Below are 20,505 nucleotides of genomic sequence, written 5' to 3' on the forward strand. Positions count from 1 at the left end.
ATAATAACACATCACCTTGTGCATCATGACTCCATTGTAAAACGTCTTGCACTCTCTCCATCATCTGTGCTCAGTCTCCCCCCATTCTCACATTTGGTTTCAGATGGCTCAGCAATCGGGGATGGAACATTCTTCTCGTGGCACCTGCCCTCCTACAAGCTATACTGCACCATAACACAATACCCATCATCATGAGACCTCGCTTTAATGGTAAATATAGTGCCTGATTGGAATAGCGATAAAAAAAGTAACTTATTTTTAATATGATTTTTTAAAAAGTTAAATTAGGTAAAAGTTATATTGGATAATATGATTTATGTTTGGATTGACTTTTGAAAAATTTAGATTAGGTAAAAATAGAAGTGTTTAGATGATGATTGAATAAGTTTAGTTTGTAAAATTACCAAAAAAGATATGACTTCATTAGATAATGTAAAATGAAAAAATTTTATCAATTTACATAATACCATAATTTTAAATTATTTTAATTGGAAGAAGTTAAATATAATGAAATAATTATATTTAGCTTAGAAAATTTACAGAACATATTTTTTAATACAGAAATAATTTCTAAATTTAGATTTAATTCAAATAAAAATTTTCTAATATATCAGAGAAATAAGATGCCAAAAGGAGGAAAAATCTCTACATAACTCTAAGCAAAAAACTACTGTTAACCATGTTAAAACACGTGGACATGTATTCACCCCTTCTTTTATTAAAAATTTTTTATTTATAACTTTTCAATATCTCAATAACCCATTTATCCCCACAGGCAACCGATCATTTTCCTTTTCTTCGTCTCCTTCAAAATTTGGGCCACCCAACCTGCAACGGAACCTGTTAACTCTTGCCTTGCTCTCGATGGTGCGATGGCGACTAAGAGTTGCAGACAACCGACAGGGTTAGGCGACGGTAAGGACAAGTCGGACGAGAGAAGGAAAGGAGTAGATAAAGGAGCAAGAAAATGAGCCAAACAGAGTGAGTGGACAATGGGGCTGAAGAGTGGGAAAATTTTTTTCTGAGAATAATTATTGTTTTAACAGTACCTTACCACCCATCTATGAGCATAATGAAAAAGCAAAAAGCAACTCTGAGGTGCTTGACTTAATGGGGCTTATGAATCCAATTCTTAGCCATTAAGTAAGATAGAGAATAAGCTCATCCAAACAGGTTAGAATTTCTTAAGCATATTTATGAGCTAAATAAGTTATTTTCAAACAGAGCCATCTTAAAGATAATTTCTAACTATATTATTTTGAAAATTAATTTTTTTCTATGTAAAAATAAATAATTTAAACTTTTAAATAAAAACTATTCAAATTAGATTTTGATGGTTTAGATCTGATGACTTTAATGAGTTTAGGATGCTCGTTGTAATATCCTAAATTTTATTTTAGGATTTATGCAAAAAAAATTAAAAAAAAATTAATTTAAATAATAATAAATAAAACAAATAATATTATATTATTATAAAATAATATTATTTGATTATTTATAAAAAAGAAACATTCCACCCAAAATTCGGAGGAAGTTGGGAGGAAGGATTTATTAGAGGGAGCTCCCCTAATAAATGTGTGAGGGGTATGAAAACATTACCCCACACTTTCAATTTTCCCTTCCTCGGGCGTCTAAGAGAAAGAGAGAAAGAGGGAGAGCAAGAGCAGAGCGACGGCCATTGTAAAAGAGAAGGCAGGCTTTAAAAATAATTTAGATACTCAAAATTACCTCCTTTTATCAAATTTTCTTCATAAATATTTTCTACATATTTTAACCTTCATAATAGTAGCATTATTATAGTAATTAGAGAAAATTTTGAGATTTAGTTATGGGCTCAGTGTTATGTTTTGATGAGTGTTAACCGCAGTATTATAGATCTATTATAGTTAATCATTTCTATTGGTTTAGATTTGCCCATTTGTTGATCTTTAGTATTTAAATTAATTTATTTAGTTAAAAAATCTGTTATTTATGAGATACGTAATATTTCTACCGATCAAAATTATGTTAAGTAATTTATTTGGGTTGTTTGACATATTATTGAGTTTTTAATCAGTTCAGTTTTATTTATTACGTGATTGAAGGTTTTAAAATAATTGTTTTAGCTAAAATTCTATCATTTGTGAAGGAAAAAAACTCTGATAGTTATACCATTAAAATTTTAATTGGATTATTTATTTATAAATATTTGAGGTACTATTGAATTTTTAATAGTTTGGTTTTGAGGTTTAAACTTGAAATGAGATTTTTAGAATTTAAAATATAATGATTTCATATTTGAAAATTTTAGAAAAATTCTTGTTATTAAAGTAAATAATCGAGAGGATGTAAATGAATATTTTAGCCTATTAGAAAATTTATAAGTTAGTTCTAAAATACTTAATTTTGGGTTATGAAAGTTGTGAGAATTTAGAATAAAAATTAAATTAAATTAGACATTTAACTAATATATATAAGTTTAATTAATTAGCTTATATTATGTGATTATATTAATTGTGTAGATTAATTATTGGATTATTGATTTGAGCACGGCATTGATTTTGTGGTAATTCTTTTTATAACTTTGGTGAAAGGTAACTACTTTCTACTTGTCATGTATGCTTGTATGATATTTGTGAGCGATTTCGAATTACATAAGATTCTTGAAATGTCATTAGGCTATGATTTGAGCAATGAAATATATTATTCTTGAAATTGCCTTGAGATACTTCATGTTATCACAAAATAATTATGAATTTATGAATTTATAGATTTGTCATGTGGAATATGAATTTATTGAGAAATAGTCTTGAGGATTGCTGTTGAATTTTGAAATTTAGAAATATTGATTTTGGTAAATGTGAAAATTATTATGTTATTAGTAAATAATTATTTTATAAATCTCATGAGTATAAATATGAGAAGGGATGGTAAACGTTGATTGGTGGGAGACATATTATAGGGAGAATAAGTGGGTGAATTTTGTACACATTATAGAAGTAATAAGGTGGTAGAACGTCAGATGTACACTAGTTGATCCTTTAGCCCTTTTCATGTGTTGTAGGGTATATAACACCTCACTAGTAGACTAGAGGGGGAACCCATGGTCTGATCTTGTATTTTGTGGATTTTGTCCTGTTCACATCACTTGATCAGTGAGTTTATTATATTGAGCTACTAGTCACACGAGTTAGTACTAACCCATGAGTTCAGTCAGAGGATATAAGGTGTGAAGAAATAAGGGGGAATTGAGAGTGGGATATTATATTTTGATATATATATATATATATATATAACCATGTGATAATTGTGAATGTTATGATTTTTGTAACTATTCCACTTGACACATCTCAAGCACTTATTTGTATGCCTGATAAGTAGGATTGTTGGTTACTGAGGCTTTTTATCTCACTCCGTGATTTAACACTTCTAGGTAATAGCTCTAGGGCTTGTCAGTAAGGAAAGGCGGCGGAGGCTTAGCTATTAAAATTATCTTGTATAACTTCCTTTTTATCATGTGATGAGTATTTGTATATTGTCACATATGGCTCTTTTTGCACACGCTGATTTATCTAGGACAGATGATCTTAGTTATTTTTGTTACTCGGTTGCTCATGTTTGTAAGTTGTGGACCTACAATGACTTTTGAAAATAGTTTATTACTGTTAGTTTGGAAGAATTTTATTCAGAAATATCATGTTCTGGGTTTAGAGTTAAATGTGATGTTCTAGACTTTGTAAAACCCAAGGTCTAGTTATTATGAAATATTATTAATTACTATTTTTATACAATTTGTTTAGTAAAACTCTTATAATCATGATAAACATTTTGAATACTTGGTTCAAATCTTTTTTATCATGGTTAACATTTTTTAGGCAAATCAAATTTCTTTTTATAACCATGATAGTCTTTTTTCGAAAATTATACCAAGATTTTTTCTACCATGGTTAGTATTATTAAATTTTGAGTTTAAAAAGTTAGTAACAGGTTGGAGATAACCGTTGTTACACTCATTATTTTGATGAGTACCCAAACTAATTTCAATAGTAAATGTAATATTTAAGGGTTTTGACTTATGTCCTTTTTATCATAATACCAAATAAACATGAAAATAAAATCCATAAAAAATATACTTTGAGCATAAATATCAAAGTTTCATAATCTAAAATTCCAAATAATCATAAGCAATGATCTAAATAAGGTTTTATGTTTTTTTTTGGCCAACGGTAAATAAGGTTTTATGTAATCCATCGATAATGATAATCATCGGTGTTAATTTTGCAAAGCACCAATAACATAATTCAAATAATTATATCAAGAAAGTTTGTTGATTCTTGCCATTTCTGAATAGTTTCTAGTGGTATTCATAAGTTATGTCAATTAATTCCTAAATGAACCTAAATAAATGATCTGAAGTGGATCCATTATGATATGATAGATGTTACATTTGATCACAAGATTTGATACATATGTGAAAGTTTTGAAATTAATTTCAACTTCAATTAAATACTAACATTACTACTACTTTCAACATTAAAATCTCATCAACTAAATTAGTGATTGAAATTCAACTAAAAAGATTAAATCTTGCCGGTAAGAAATTGTCAGAACTACCGACCATTCAAATGAGATCCCGAACTCGTTAACTATTGGAGTTATTTACTTCTAGCAATGTTTTAAATTTCATAACCTCTCTAATATTTTTGTCATATGGTACTACCTCCATCCTTAATATGCCTTACAATGTCCAAAAAATACATACTATGTCATTTTCTATTTTATTTTTCTCACCAGAATGTCGTTGTCTTTTTTAGTTCCTTTATCATCTGATAAATATATGATGTCCAATGTCAAGCGAACCAAACTCACTTTTTCAATTTTTATGTTTTTTTTTTCCCGTCTCTCTTCTCTTTTCTGTACTCATTTTTTTAAATAGTATTCCCTAATATTAAGGCTTGGGACCCTTTTATTCCAAAAAAAAAAAAAAAAAGTTGGGACCCGCCTGTCTTCTTTGGTTCCCCGTAATCCCTAGAATGGTTGGTTCCATTGACTGCGGTGGCTTTCCTCAGTGCGTGGACGACGAACATGATAGGTATGTTAGTTTGATTCTTGGCCTCTGATTTCTTCTCCTTTCCTCTTAGAAATGTGTTCTTCCCAGTCAAGCGCTATGAAGCAGATGTTAGTGGCTGGCGACACGCCATTTCTTCCCGAAGAAATCATCACAAACATTCTCAAACGACTCCCTGTGAAATCCCTGATCCGATTTCAGATTGTGTGCAAACATTGGAATAATCTCATCAAAACCCAATCTTTCATCGCTGACCACCTCCACCACTCCACTCATCAAAACCCTTCTCTTCTTATCCAGCAGATTCGGACGAATCCTTTGTGCTTGTATTTGCTCGATTGCCACATGCAATTCCGTGAAGTTGAGAAGGCCCCTTTGATCAGTTCCTTGGTGTGCGCTCGGATCATCGGTTCCAGTAATGGCTTGCTCTGTCTCGCCGATTATAGGAGATGCCCACCTTCCCCTTTGTTATGGAATCCAGCTATTAGAGAGGTGAGACAGCTGCCCATAACTACTGATCATTTTGAAGGTGAGTGCCTATTAGGATTTGGTTTCAGTCCTATCATTAATGATTACAAGATAGTGAGAGTTTACGAGCTTATTGTAATTTGTCAAGTGGAAGTGTATTCATTGAGCACAGGATCATGGAAAGACATAGAATTTGAGAACCTAGGGGGTGTAAGTCTTGTCAGTCACGCTGTCACTGTTAATGGAGTTATGTTCTGGTATGGGTTAAGCTTAGAAATGAGTATAGGAAATACTTATGTGATAGTTTCATTTGACATAGCATCAGAAGTGTTTAGAGTGATTCCATGGCCTGCTTCAGCAAGTTATTCAGGTAAGCTTGCTACGTATGAGAACAAACTTGCTACACTTTCTCATTCTAGGATTGGAAATTCTCAATATTCTTGTCTTTATTTGGGTGTGATGGAGGAGGGGGGTACAGGTTCATCTGGGGAGAGATGGAATTCAAGTAAGAAATATATTCGCAGTTCCTGTCCTTTCAAGTTACATCTTGGGGCCATTTGGAGAGATCAAATTGTGTGTGTAGTTTTTGGACTTCCTGGAGTTAGCAGTGAAAGTGAAATGGCAAATGATGAATCCAAAGTTGGCTTATACCTTTTCAATGTCACTACTAATGAATGTAAGAGGTTTGCTATCCCCGGACCTAGCTTTCATGTAGATGTTTTCAATTATGTGGAAAGCCTTGTACCGCTTGGCAACATCCACATCGAAGAGCATTAATTATTGTATTTAAGATATACCTTCCAGATCTGTTGTAGATTATTCTGTACTTATAAGGCTTAATGCCGTTGAGGGATGTTATTCTGAATGATGAATGCTGAAATCTAACTCCTGATATTTCTTGCTTTATTTGACCCGTCTATATTTTCAAGTTGTTCTGTTTTTTTTGTCCCATTCAAAAGGTCGATATTTAATATCCTTTAATTGTTGGTGTGTAGATTATGCGGGACATGTTGGACAATCTTATCAGATTTTAATTTTTGTGTAAACATTGGTTATGAACTAAGGAGAAAGTGATCGTTAGATTACGATACACCAGAACAAAGCGATTTTGCAGTAAAAACAAGAGGCTATGGCGTCTTTAAATATTAAATATTTTCAGTTTATGATGAACGGGCTCCTCTAGTGCGTCTAAAATGTAGGCAAAGAATCATGCATGCTTAGTTGCTTACCCAAAAACCACCACGGAATCAATGTAGATGCTTCCCTCAGGTCATGGGTCGATTCATATTCAACTGTATCCTTTCTACATAAAGACCATAAATAACTGCAAGTAAACTCAGTTCAGGGCATGCTTGTGGACAAGTTAAAAGTAGGTTCTGCTTGACTTGAGCATTATTATATGGAAGGATCAGCTTCAAGGGAAGCATCTTGGCTTATATATCATCAATCAACCAAAATTTGTAACAAGTTACTCATCCTAAACCAAAATAAAACTAGTACTAAGTTGCAGCAATAATCAGTCATCAGTCACAGAAAAAACAAATATGATACTGTAATCTAAATTATTATACAAAGCAAAAAAAAAACAGATAGAATCCAAATAATTCTGTCAAGAACGTGGTCAATTCCTCCATTGTATTTCTACTGTGTTCGTACTTGATGGATTTGAACTGTAATCTTCTTAATACAAGCTACGGTTATTCAACACTCACATGCTAAAATGCCTATTAGTTCCTAAGTAAACCTCAATAAATTAGTTTCTGTTATGACTTTTTAATGGATGTTGTACATATCTCCATGGATACTGATTATGCTTTCAAGTAGGTCCCTGTGATATTTCGCCTTAGACAGTATATAGGAATCATATTTGGACCTCAATCCTGGTAATCTAAGGGCCTAAAAGAAGATTGTGAAATTTTTTATCGATCAGTCATATTAGGGATACGGTCTCAGCTGAGGTATGTGACCGGATAGTAAAAATTCTTAGGATAGGGCTGGTGAAGTAAATAAGTGAGAAAATTTTCTAGTAAAGTGTAAAATCACTGTTTGTTTGTGTGTTTAATAACTCTTTAAAAGTACTTAAAAAGTGTTTTTCCAAGATAAAAATGGCAAATAGGAAAGTCATTTTGGAGGGAGATTTTAAAATCGAAGAAGTGTTTGGGAGGGTGCCTGCCCCGCCCTCACATGAAGCCCCAAGTCCCTAGCGGGCTAGCGGCAGATCTTTGGAAGCGGAGGCACTGCTGATCCGCAGAGATTGCTTCGTAGAGTGAAAGATCTGACGGTGGTCTGCTGTGTTTAATGACTTGGCAAGCTGGCATGATTGTAATATTTTTCATTCATTTTGACATTATATAAGCATAAAATACAAGATAATTTCATATGCCTAAATTTGGAAATTTATGACAAATCAGAGTCCGAATGTTAACTATAGACCTGTTTAAAATAATTTATAAATAATTTTTTAATTATGATTTATAATATATAAATTTTATTTTGATTTAATGTGTTTATAATATATAACGTGTTTATAAATATTTTTTAATATTATTCTAAACAAAATCTATATACCATTTTGAAATAGTTAGTGGTTGAGGAGGGGGAAAAAAATTAGTGATTGAAGTTGGCCAATAATGTAAATTTCCGACCCGACTCCTCTCCTCTCTTTTCTTCTTCGCAGTCGACAAAAAACAAGGTAGGTATATTGCTTTGATTCTTAAACTCTAATTTCTTCTGCTTTCCTTCGAGACATCTGTTCTTCCCAGTTTGCCTCCATGAAGCAGCCGGTGATGAATGGCTCGGCGCCATTCCTTTCCGAAGAAATCATCACCAACATTCTTAAGCGGCTTCCGGTGAAATCTCCAATTAGATTTCAATGTGTGTGCAAACACTGGAAAAATCTCATCAAAACCCCATCTTTTATCCAAGACCATCTCCACCACCTTCCCCCCATCAAAACCCTTCTCTTCTTGTCGAACAGACTCATAGAGATGATCCTTTCTACTTATGTTTGCTGGACTACGAGTTGCAGTTTCGTGAGTTTGAGAACACACCTCTGATCGATTCCTTGGCGGGCGTTCACCTCGTTGGTTCATGCAATGGCTTGCTCTGCCTCGTGCATTATAATATCCGTCCTCCCGCCTCTTTATTGTGGAATCCCGCGACTGGAGAGGTCAGGCAAACGCCCATAGTTTTTAATGATGTTCCGGTTGGTTGGCATTTCTGATTTGGGTTCAGTCCTATTCTTAATGATTACAAGATAGTGAGATTTTCTGAGACTAACGTGATTTGTGAAGTAGAAGTGTATTAGCTGAGCACAGGGTATTGGAGAAACATACACTTCGACAGCATTAAAGATGTTCGCATTTCTGGTGATGGTGTCACTATTAATGGAAGCATGTTTTGGTACGGGTCAAGGCCAGGTGTGGACATAACGGGTGCAAATGATACTGATGTGATAATTTCATTTGACTTAGCTACTGAAGTATTTACGGTGACACCATCGCCTGCATCGATAAGCCATTCAGGTGTTAAACGTGCTGTGTATGAGGGCAAACTTGCAATAATTTCTCATCCTTGCACTGTAAGCTCTCAAATTTCTTGTATTTATTTTGGGGTGATGGAAGAAGGGGCTACAGATTCATCTGCGAGGAGATGGAATTTGAGTACAAATTATATTCGCAGTTCTAATCCATTCAAGTCATGTGCTGGGACCATTTGAAGGAATCAAGTTGTCTATATTGATTATGGAATGCCAAGACTTATTAGTGAAACTGAAGTAGAAATGGAGAATGCTGAACCAGAACATGGCCTAGATATGATTAATGTCGCTACTGATGAACTTAAGTGGGTTGCTGTCCCTACAAATGGACATAGCTTTCGGGCAAGTGTTTACAATTATGCAGAAAGCCTTGTGAGAATTGGCAAAATTCAACAATGAAGAGCGTCAATCCCCAATGTGAAGTATTACATTGCCTTTAAGGTTAGCAAGAATATGTTTGTATGAATTACTTTGTTTAAATGTTTTTGGTGGAAATCTGTTTGTATCAGTTTAGATCATTCTATAGTTTGATGCAGATGTTAGAATGATAAATGCGGACCAGATGTTTCTTGCTTTATTTTGTCTATCTATAATATCAGATTGTCTGTCTTGCCTTTCAAAGATGGATATATTTAATGTTATTTATGAGATATCTTATCAGATTTTAATCTTTGCTTTAAGATTTCCTATGAATTTGTAATCTTTCATCACAATTCACCACTACAGCTCTACATACTGAGGGAAAAGTAATCCATAAATACATCACAGTTGTGAAACTTTGTGCAATACATGAGAATCCTAAATATTTTGAGTTTACCAGTGTGAAAAGGCTCCATGAGATCACTCAATCACAGCATTAAGTATCCAATAACCAGCATCATATATGGCAGTAACAGCAAGGTTCTTTATTTGACACAAGCACACGAAGACAAAGTCATTAGATATTGGTTCATGCCTTTCTATTGAGAAAGTTTACGTGTTTGGAGCATAATTACAAAAAAGAATGAATGATGTTTTGGTTTCTATTCTATGAAGAGCTGAATGATTTTTGTTGGTATGACTGGCATTTTCTGTGTGGAAAATAGTATGCACTGTGTTATTCTCTTTGAGCCAACACTAAATTATGATTTTGATATACTAACAGGAGCTAGATCTAACGAAATGGGTTAGTCTCCTATAATGTGATGAACCAAAGTTTGAATCTTTGCTGGACGAGGTACTCACATTTAGTGCTCGACAGTGTTTCGAACAAAATTGCCTCTTATAAGAATTGTCTCCTATAAGAGTATACCTGTGTCTAGCCCAAAAAAAAAGAAGAAAAATTATGATTTTGATACGCCTCCTTTGAAATACTCCCTCTGTTCCTTATTATAAGAGACAAATAACCGAATTACGTTGATCAAAAAAGTAGTTAAAATTAGTTAAGAACAATTAATGTGTAAAAAATATAATTTCTTTCCAAAAATACCCTCATTAATAAGGAGAGAGAGCATGAGAGAGAACAATTAAATTATTGAAAGAAAGAGAAGTAGGAGGGAGAGAGAGTGTGAGTTGGAGACAATAAATATGGGTAAAATAAGAAATCAATATTAAAAAGTAGAAACAACTTTTAAGTGTCTCTTATATATAGGAATATGTCATAAGCATCAAATGTCTCTTATAATAAGGAACGGAGGGAGTATAACAGAACATTTCCTTATTGCTTAAACATGGGGGTTGAATGGACAATCCTATGGCCTATAGGGCACTTCAATCCTATAGACCAACATGTTTTGATTGATTCCGCTGTAATTTTATCCAGGTAACTTTGAAGTTTAACAGAAATGATTGTTTGGAAAAAATAAATGGATTAGAAATTAATATATATCAGTATCCATTAATTAAAGTTTTTTTTTTTTTGGACTCACATTAATTAAAGTTATTCACAAAGGGTGAACCACAATGTTCATATGATTTGGCGCAATTAAGTTGCTTAGTTGCAAGAAAATGCAAAATTAGGGGTGTTCAAGGCCGGTCCGTCCCGGTCGGCCCGTTTTGGTCTCGGTCTTATTGGGACGGGACGGATCCGTCCTGAAATTTTTTGGGACGGGACAAACCGGGACGGGACAAAAAAGGGACCAGGACGGGACGGGACACGAGACGGGGTTGTCCCGTCCCGGTCCCGTCCCGGTTCCTTTTAAAAAAAAAAATTAATTTTTTTAATTTTTTATATAATATCATTTTTTTCATATTTTTTTTTAAGATTTGAGACTATTGTATGGAACTATGGATATATTTATTTAGAGTTTTTATATTTGTTAATGATTTGAGATTATTGATGATTAGAATCTTTAGCAAGTTTTTATTGTGTTAAAAGCTTTTGTTTAGAGTTTTTAATAACTATTATATGTAATATTTTGAACTTTTGTTTAAGAGTGCCCAAACAAATAAAAAAGATGTTTTTATAAGATTTAAGCTCAAAAAAATAATAATTAAAAAAAATCATATTTTTTAAAAAAAATTAAAAAATTAAAAAATAATAATTTCGGGACGTCCCGGTCCCGTCCCGGATCCGTCCCGTCCCGACCAGGACCGGGACAACCCCGGGACGGGCCGGGACACGGGACAGATTTTCTGTCCCGTTACTGTTCACCGGGACGGAACCGGGACGGGCCTGTCCCGGTCCCGATCCATCCCGTGAACACCCCTATGCAAAATGGAGATTCATTAAAAGATGAGGAAAGCGAGTGTGGGAACTGGGAAGATAAACTTCACAGAAAGTTGATATCTTCTGTTTGCTTGATTCATTGAATGATGAAGGATTTCAAGTTAAAAATTACTCCTCCGGTCCTTAATATAGGACCCAATTCTTGAGTTGATTTTGGTCCTAAATATAAGACCCATTTCTCATATTTATCAATTTTCTCTAAATTACCCCTATGAATACTCTCTCAACCATAATTAAGTAGAAGAGAGAAATTGGGTATTAAAAAAGATGATTATGGTGTTTTAGGAAAAATGTGTCACTTTTCTTATAATTAACTAACTTACCTAACTTCCTTAATCTAATCAAATTAGTTAAATGGGCCTTACATTAAGGACCGGAGGAGTATTACTTAAGGAATAATTATAAGTAATTTAATGGACCGGCAATCAAACAAGTTTCAAAGCTTGATTCCCCTTGAGTGTTCATATCTCCAGCATTGAATTTTTCATGTAATTTGCCCCTTTTTTTTAAGGCTCCATTGAACAAAATGCATCATTCCATTTTTTTTATATTTAATACTCCTTCGGTCCTTAATATAAGACTTATTTAACTAATTTGATTAGATTAAGAAAGTTAGGTAAGTTAATTAATTATAAGAAATGTAATATGTTTTTCTTAAAATATCATAATCATCTTTTTTAATATCCTCTCTTTTTTTTCTACTTGATTATGGTTGAGAGTATCTATAGAGGTAATTTAGAGAAAACTGACAAATATGATAAATGGGTCTTATATTTAGAACCAAAATAAACTCAATAATTGGAACCTATATTAAGGATTGAAGGAGTATCTCCATTTTACCAAGTATTCAGGTGCGTGGGTTTCTTCTTTCTTTGTTCTTTTTCTGTTCGTGAAAGCTTAATTCAAAATTTGAAATCGATTTCATTCTTGATACTGAACATAAGGCCCGATTGTGATCGTTTTTCAATGAATTTGGTGTGATATAAAATTTCATACGCGTAAATTTTGAAATTAAATTAACTTCAAAATAAATTTAACAACGTTACTAAAACCGTTTTCACTAAAATAATAAAATCTAAAGGGGTCAAAAAACAATAAAAGAAACTCATATATGATTTTAAATTGGTGATTGAAAATTAACTAAAAAATTATTTAAATATTAAATTACATGGATTTTGTAAATGCAGTTTGAAATTTTATACTCCTCTGATCTTTGATATAGGAATTATTTTATAATTAATTAACTTAATTAAATTTCTTAATATAATCAAATTATTTAAATAAATTCTATATTAACTACTGGAGGAGTATCAAATTCTGAACGTTTAATATGGAATTTGTTTTAATATTTAATAATAACTATAATATAACATGTGGATGGGCAAGATGGGCCGAAAAGAACGAAGAGCAGCTCGTTTCCACCAAATGATCTGTAATCCCTTTATGACCCCCATCTGATTCCGATGGTTTTCTTTTGCGAGATTCCTTCTTCTCAGGGGCCAACAAGCAAACGCAGGTATGTTGTTTTGATTATCAGTTTCTGATTTCTTTCCGGCAGAGCACTATGAAGCAGATGGTGATGGATGGCGCCGCACCGTTCCTTCCCGGAGAAATCGTCACCAACGTTCTCAAGCGGCTTCCGGTGAAATCCCTAATGCGATTTCAGTGTGTCTGCAAGCACTGGAAAAATCTCATCAACGATCCATCTTTCATCCAAGACCATCTCCGCCACTCTTCTCATCAAAACCCTTCTATTTTCATCGGGGAGTCTGGTGGAGATGATCCTTTCCGATTATATTTGCTCAATTGCAAGATGCAATTTCGCGAGTTTGATAAGGCACCTTTCGTCGGTCCCTTGGTGGGCGTTTGCCTCGTCGGTTCCTGCAATGGCTTGCTTTGCCTCGCCGATTACAACATCCGTCCTCCTGCCCCTTTATTGTGGAATCCGGCAACTAGAGATATCAGACAAATCCCCATAACTTTCAACGATTCTCGGATGGTTTGGAATTTCGGATTTGGGTTCAGTCCTGTCATTAATGATTACAAGATTGTAAGATTTTCCTCACATCGCCTGGATTTTGTGGTTTGTGAAGTGGAAGTTTATTCATTAAGCACAGGGGCTTGGAAAAGCATACAATTTGACAACATAAAAGATGTTTGTCTTCTTGGTCATGGTGTTAATGTTAATGGAGTTATGTTTTGGGAAGGGAGGAAGCATGTAGAGGAAATGGATAGTGATGAAGCTGAAAGTGAGGATATTGAGGATCCTTATGTGATAGTTTCATTTGATATGGTATCAGAAACTTTTACAGTGGTACCATCGCCAACTTCATGTTATAAACTTGCTGTGACTGAGGACAAACTTGCTATAATTTCTCCCTCTGAGATTAAAGACTCTCAAGATTCTTGTATTTATTTTAGGGTGTTGGGGGAGGGGGCTATAGGGTCATCTGGAGAGAAATGGAGTTCTAGGGAATATATTCTTAACTATCCTTTCAAGTTGCATGATTTACGTGCTGGGGCCATTTTGAGGGATCAAATTGTCTGGATTGATTTTGCATTGCCCAGATCTAAGAAACTCAGAATGGAGGATGCTGAACACCTATATCTGATCAATCTCACTACTGATGAACGTAAGCTGCTTTCTTTCCCCAGACTCGAACCTGGCTATGGTGTTAGTGATTTCAGATACGTGAAAAGGCCTGGTTTTGGTATTTTCAATTACGTGGAAAGCCTTGTGCCGGTTGACAACATTCAAATTGAAGAGTCTTAATTCTCAAAGTTAGTTAGTGCAGTTTTAAACATTTATATATATGTATGTATGTATGTATGTATGTATGTATGTATGTATGTATGTATCTTGGTTGGAATGTATCCTTATCAATTTAGACTTCAGATTATTGTAAATGAGGTTTGATGCCCTTTGGAGATAGGGACATGGCGTAGAATAATAAATGCAGACTAGATGTTTCTTGCTTAATGTTACCTTCTTTTTTTTGTTGGACTTGCTTAATGCTGCCTATCTATCTGTAACACCCAGTTATCCCTTTTGCTTTCCAAAGGTAGATATATAATGTTATTTAATGGCTGGTGTATGGATTATTTTGGACTTTTTGGCGCAAGCTGAACCCAGAACATGAACATGAGCTTGTTCCCATATGCGCTTCCTTCTCCTCCTAAAAAAGAATCACTCTGAAGATGTGAAGTGAGACATATAAAATATAAAATACAATAAACAATAAACTATGCTATTTATAAGTTATGAAACAAATAATTCTAAATTATATATTATATAACTCATTTAGAAATCTGGCCAGTTTTTCTCTCCCCTGCGTGAGCTCTCCTTCTTCGCGATTGAGAGTCAAACTATTATGTAATCATAATTATAAATAAAAAAAATATTTAAATATGATATAAATAGAATTTAAATAATATTAGTGGGATTTAAGCAATATTTAATTATATTAATAGTCTTTGAATAGATTAGGATGTCTGGAAAATATTTAGATAAGATTAGAATATCTATTTAAATTTATAAAGTGCTTATAAATAAGTATTTTGCAATTTGATTAGAAGTTATTTAAGACCTGTATGTTTTGATAAAAAAAATTTTAAACAAGTTTTGGAAATAAAACACAAACAAAATGGTTTGGTTAACTGTTTTGAAAAAATTGTGTTTGAAAATAAACATAAAGAGATTAGACAGTGAAGCTTTCATGAGAAATCGAATTCTCAAATAGAGAAAAAGCTATTTAATAAAAAAGAAAGAGTTTCCCAATTTTTTCAAATAAAAGACAAGAAATACAAAGACCAAAAATTACTAAAAATTGTTTTATTTTTTAATTTCAAAAAATAAATTTCTGTTTTTGTATAATTAAAAACACTTAACTAAAATAAAATTACTTACTCACCTCAATAAATCATCTATAATGGTAATAATTGGTGTTTACCTATCATAACAAGGCAATGACCATTCCTACTACTTTCACAGTTCTTTTATTTTTCTCATATATATATATATAGAGGGATGAGATGTAATTTTAATAATAAAGTTTATTTTCTCATTAGTAGGCCCCACGAAATTAGTTTGAAGGTGCATTTTTAATGACGAAGTCTATACTATTGGCACTGGACACCATAAAGTTTATTTGAATGTAAAAGTATATATGCATTTTCTAAAAGAGGAAAAAATATCAAAATTCATTAACTCCCATTAACGTTTGTTAACTTTATTTTTTTGGGTTGCACCACTACTACATTTTCTCTCCATCTAATCTCACTTTCAAGTCTATTCATTTTTCTCTCATCATAATCAACACACGCTCTTTCCATCTTGTTGTTTTTGTAACACCTACTTTAACTATACCAAGGTGTTGTCTAATTAGCTATCGAGCTATTAAATCAGGTTTGATCCTGGCAAAAAAACAACATGTAGTTTTCATTAAACCCTCTTTTTAAAACTTCTTCCAAACATGAGGTTTGGTCTTCTATAACGGATGGAATTTTCTTTCATTGCCATTGCTTTATCTTCCGTCTTTTTTTTGCTTACCCCTTCAAATTCATCTTCTCAGATCCCTTTTTCTTTTTTCATTATTTTCTCTACTCGATTCATGGCTTCTTCTGATTCCACCACTGATCAATCGAGTCCATTTTACATCTATCCCAACAAAAATCCAGCATTAGTTCTTGTGTTCTCCACCTTTGAATAGCTCCTACTACTACCATAGATGGGCTCGATCCATGCATATGGCTCTTCTCTCCAAGAACAAGTTGAAGTTTATCGATGGATCAATTTCTTCATCGGCTTTTACCGATTTGACTTATTTTGATTGTGAACACTGTAATCATTTAGTCCAAGACTAGCTTCTTAAATCTCTGTCTCCAATGATCATGTGAAGTATTTTGTGGTTTGTAAAGCTTTTGACATCTGGAGTAATCTTCGAGCTCGATACTCACAATATGATCTCTTCTAAGTTACTGGGTGACAAAAGGAAATTTATAGCTTAAAGCAAGGGAGTTTGAGTGTTAATGAATACTACACTCAATTGAAGATCCTATGGGATGAGCTAGACAATGTTCAGGTTCAACCTCTTACGTTGTGTTTAGTACGGGCTTTTAGAGGAAAGGAGAGGGAAGTGGCTCTTCCCCTCTTGTTTGGTTGGGACATTTTTTTTAAAAGTGGAAGGAGAGTTGCTTTCCTCCCCTCATTTGGCTTCCTTTCTCCTTCCCGGTCTTTTTTGAGATTTTTTGCAGGGGAGATGAGAATGAAAATATTTAAGTAAAATAACATAATTCTCCTTTTATCATCTCTTTGGCTCTCTGGCTCTACATTTCTCTCTCAATCTTGTAATTTTAATAACTCTCATCAACTTAACTTCATTCTCTTCCTATGCGTAACAAGTTAATTAGAAAAATTAAACTACTAAAAAATTTCTAAAAAATATGAAATGATAAAAGTCATTGGGACAAGAAAAACACTAGGAAATATTATAATGTTTTTGAGAAAAGTCAATATAGAGTAATATTAGCTTAAGCTAGATAGAAACATTAATAAGCATATTTTAATCTTTTAATTAATTAAAAATAAAAATAAGGAAATAAAAGATAAAAAAAATAAAAGTGTAGCTTTTATTTTGAATCGAGCAGAACCAGTAAACAATATTATGAAAAACAAGGGATTTTTTTTTTTGGGGTTTTTCTCAATGAGTTGTGCTTGTGGTAAAAGCACAATCGAGTTTTGCTTGTTTGTTAAAATTGAGAAATTATCTCACACATATTTACATATTGATAAGATAGAAAATAGAAAAAAATTATTTAAATTTTATAAAGGTTAAATGGTTCGTCTTTTGAATAGCTCCCCTCCCTTCCCTTCCCTTCCCTTCTTATGCTTATATGCCAAACAATATATTGTTAAAATGTCTCTACTTCTCTCCCTTGTAATCAATTTAAACAAAAGATCATTTAAATCGCTCCCATCTCTTTCCTCCCTCCCTCTATCTCTCCTCCTTTTTCTGCCCTCCCCTTTTTTCTATTAAATTTTTTTTTTTTTTGAGAGCCAAACACAATGTTAAGGATTGCACATGTGGATCTACTAAGAATGCGCTTACCCATCGTGAGGAAGATCGAATCATCCGATTCTTTGAAAGGTCTGAAGGATCAATTTTCTTCGATCAAGTCTCAGATTTTGCTTATCGATCCGTTGCCTTCAATGCATCTCTTGTGCCTCAAAAAGAAAGAAAAGTGAAAGTACAACACTGGCTTAGATATAAATTAACTGAACTGACAAAATGTTAAACTATACTTCCCAAGATCAGTTGGATTTAGAATACCAAGTGCCCTTTGACACTCCTTCATAACAGATTTGCATTAAAAAAAAATCCGTACTCAACAGAACTGGGCGATCGCTCAACTCCTTTTTGGGTAGACCCAATTACATTCTTCGTTTGTTCTTGCTTCGCTAATTAAAAACATGGACACCCAGGGAACCAAGCTTCCAAACTTATTTGATTTCCACTCCATTAAATTACTTTACTAATTATTTCTTAAGAAATATTTTTAACTTGAAAATCTCCATCTTTTAATTATATCAGCTTTATGTGAATTCTCCAATCCACCCTTATTAATAACAATTATTAAAATAAAACTATATTTAAATAGCAATAATTAAATATAATAATTATATTAAATTATATTCCTCTTATATACCCTTATTGCTTTTTGGTAATTATATATTTATAAGTGATTTTAATAAATAAAATCCAAATATAATTCACATTCTCAATGTTACTGATGAGAAAAAAATATTTAAACACAAATTATGATTAACCAATATTATTTTTAACGGGTGTCAATTACAAAAATTATGATGACATAAAGTCATGGCTGTTCACTGCTAATCCAAGTGGACACTAAGTTCAAGTGCATTGGTTTCATTTTTTTTTTTTTAACTGAGCTTAAATTCAAATTTGAAATTGATTTCATGGGTGATGGTATAATACTTATGGCAGGATTGTGATCATTTTTCATCGAGTTTGACATGATATAAATGTAAAATTTCACACTAATTGAAAAAAATAAAATTTCAAATTGATTTTAAATTCATGTACGATAATTTTGAAATTAAATTAACTTCAAAATAAATTTAATAACATTACTGAAACCGTTTTCATTAAAATAATAAAATCTAGTGATGTTAAAAATAATAAAAATCTCTTATATGATTTTAAATTGGTGATTGAAAATTAACTAAAAGTTAAATATTAAATTACATGGTTTTTTTAAAATCCATATATGAAATTCAGGACATTCAATCTGCAGTTTGTTCTAATGTCTGTTAATAACTGTATTGTAATGTGCGTTTTGGGGCTTCTGGCAAGATAGGCCGAAAAGAACGAAGGGGAGTTCGTTTTCGCCAAGTGATCTGTAATCCCTTTATCGTCCCCATTTGATTCCGACGGTTTTCTTCTGCAAGATTCCAACTAGCAAACACAGGTATATTGTTTTGATTCTTAGTTTCTGATTTCTCCTGCTTTCCTCTGAGTCTGAGGGATCTTTTCTTCACGGCAGAGCACCCTGAAGCAGACGACGATGGACGGCGCCGCACCGTACCTTCCCGAAGAAGTCATCGCCAACATTCTCAAGCGGCTGCCGATGAAATCCATAATACGATTTCAATGTGTCTGCAAGTATTGGAGAGATCTCATCAAGACTCCATCTTTCATCCAAGACCATTTCCGCCACTCATCTCTACAAAACCCTTCTCTTTTTATCGGGCAGTCCAATGGAGATGATCCTTTCCGCTTATATTTGCTCAACTGCAAGATGCAACTTCGTGAGTTTGATAAGGCGCCTTTCGTCGGTCCCTTGGTGGGCGTTTGCCTCGTCGGTTCTTGCAATGGCTTGCTTTGCCTCGCCGATTATAACATCGGTCCTCCTGCCCCTTTGTTGTGGAATCCGGCGACTAGAGAGACCAGACAAATTCCCATAACTTTTAACGATTCTCGGATTTGTTGGGAATTCGGATTTGGCTTCAGTCCCATCATTAATGATTACAAGATTGTAAGAATTTCCTTAAATCCTTGTGTTTGTGATGTAGAAGTGTATTCATTAAGCAAAGGGTCTTGGAGAAACATACCATTTGACGACTTAAAAGATATTTGTATCAATAATCATGGTGTTAATGTCAATGGAGTTTTGTTTTGGGATGGGATCGAGCTATACGAAGGGGTAATGGATGATGATACTGATGATACTGATGTAGATACTATTGTGATAGTTTCGTTTGACATAGCATCGGAAGTGTTTACAGCGAAACTATCGCCCACTTCACGCTGTAAACTTGCTGTGAATGACGATAAACTTGCTATAATTTCTCCCAATTGGATTACAGATTCTCCGGATTCTTCTATTTATTTTGGGGAGTTGGAAGAGGTTATAGGGTTATCTGAGGACATATGGAGTTCTAGGGACTACATTCTTAGCTATACATTCAATTTACATGAGTTATATGTTGGGAGCGTTTGGAGGAATCAAATTGTCTGCATTGATTTTGGAATGCACAGATCTGATAAGCTTAGAATGGAGAATGCTGAACACCTATATTTGATCCATCTCACTACTAATGAACGTAAGCTGCTTACTCTCCCCACACTCAAATCTGGCCATGATGTTAGTGATTTCAAATTCATGGAAAGGCCTGTCACAATTGCCAACTTTCAAATTGCAAGGCCTGGTTTTGGTTTCAGT

The 20,505-nt window shown here is 33.4% G+C and overlaps 2 protein-coding genes across 2 annotated transcripts; both read left to right on the forward strand.

Moving 5' to 3' along the window:
• Window positions 1-5,041: 5,041 nt before the first annotated feature.
• Window positions 5,042-6,445, forward strand: LOC114715172 (putative F-box protein At1g32420). The gene has a single exon (XM_028899968.1). The coding sequence runs from the start codon at window positions 5,123-5,125 to the stop codon at window positions 6,290-6,292; it is 1,170 nt and encodes a 389-aa protein (XP_028755801.1). The 5' UTR covers window positions 5,042-5,122; the 3' UTR covers window positions 6,293-6,445.
• Window positions 6,446-13,391: 6,946 nt separating this feature from the next.
• LOC114715174 (F-box/kelch-repeat protein At3g23880-like) lies at window positions 13,392-14,710 on the forward strand. Its single transcript, XM_028899971.1, has 2 exons — window positions 13,392-14,581; window positions 14,608-14,710. Exon 1 carries the CDS (start codon window positions 13,415-13,417, stop codon window positions 14,531-14,533), a length of 1,119 nt encoding a protein of 372 aa, XP_028755804.1. The 5' UTR covers window positions 13,392-13,414; the 3' UTR covers window positions 14,534-14,581; window positions 14,608-14,710.
• Window positions 14,711-20,505: the final 5,795 nt, after the last annotated feature.

This window comes from Neltuma alba, unplaced genomic scaffold (genome assembly GCF_004799145.2).
Source record: "Neltuma alba isolate B1F8T4 unplaced genomic scaffold, ASM479914v2 tig00011578_pilon, whole genome shotgun sequence".
NCBI lineage: Eukaryota > Viridiplantae > Streptophyta > Magnoliopsida > Fabales > Fabaceae > Neltuma > Neltuma alba.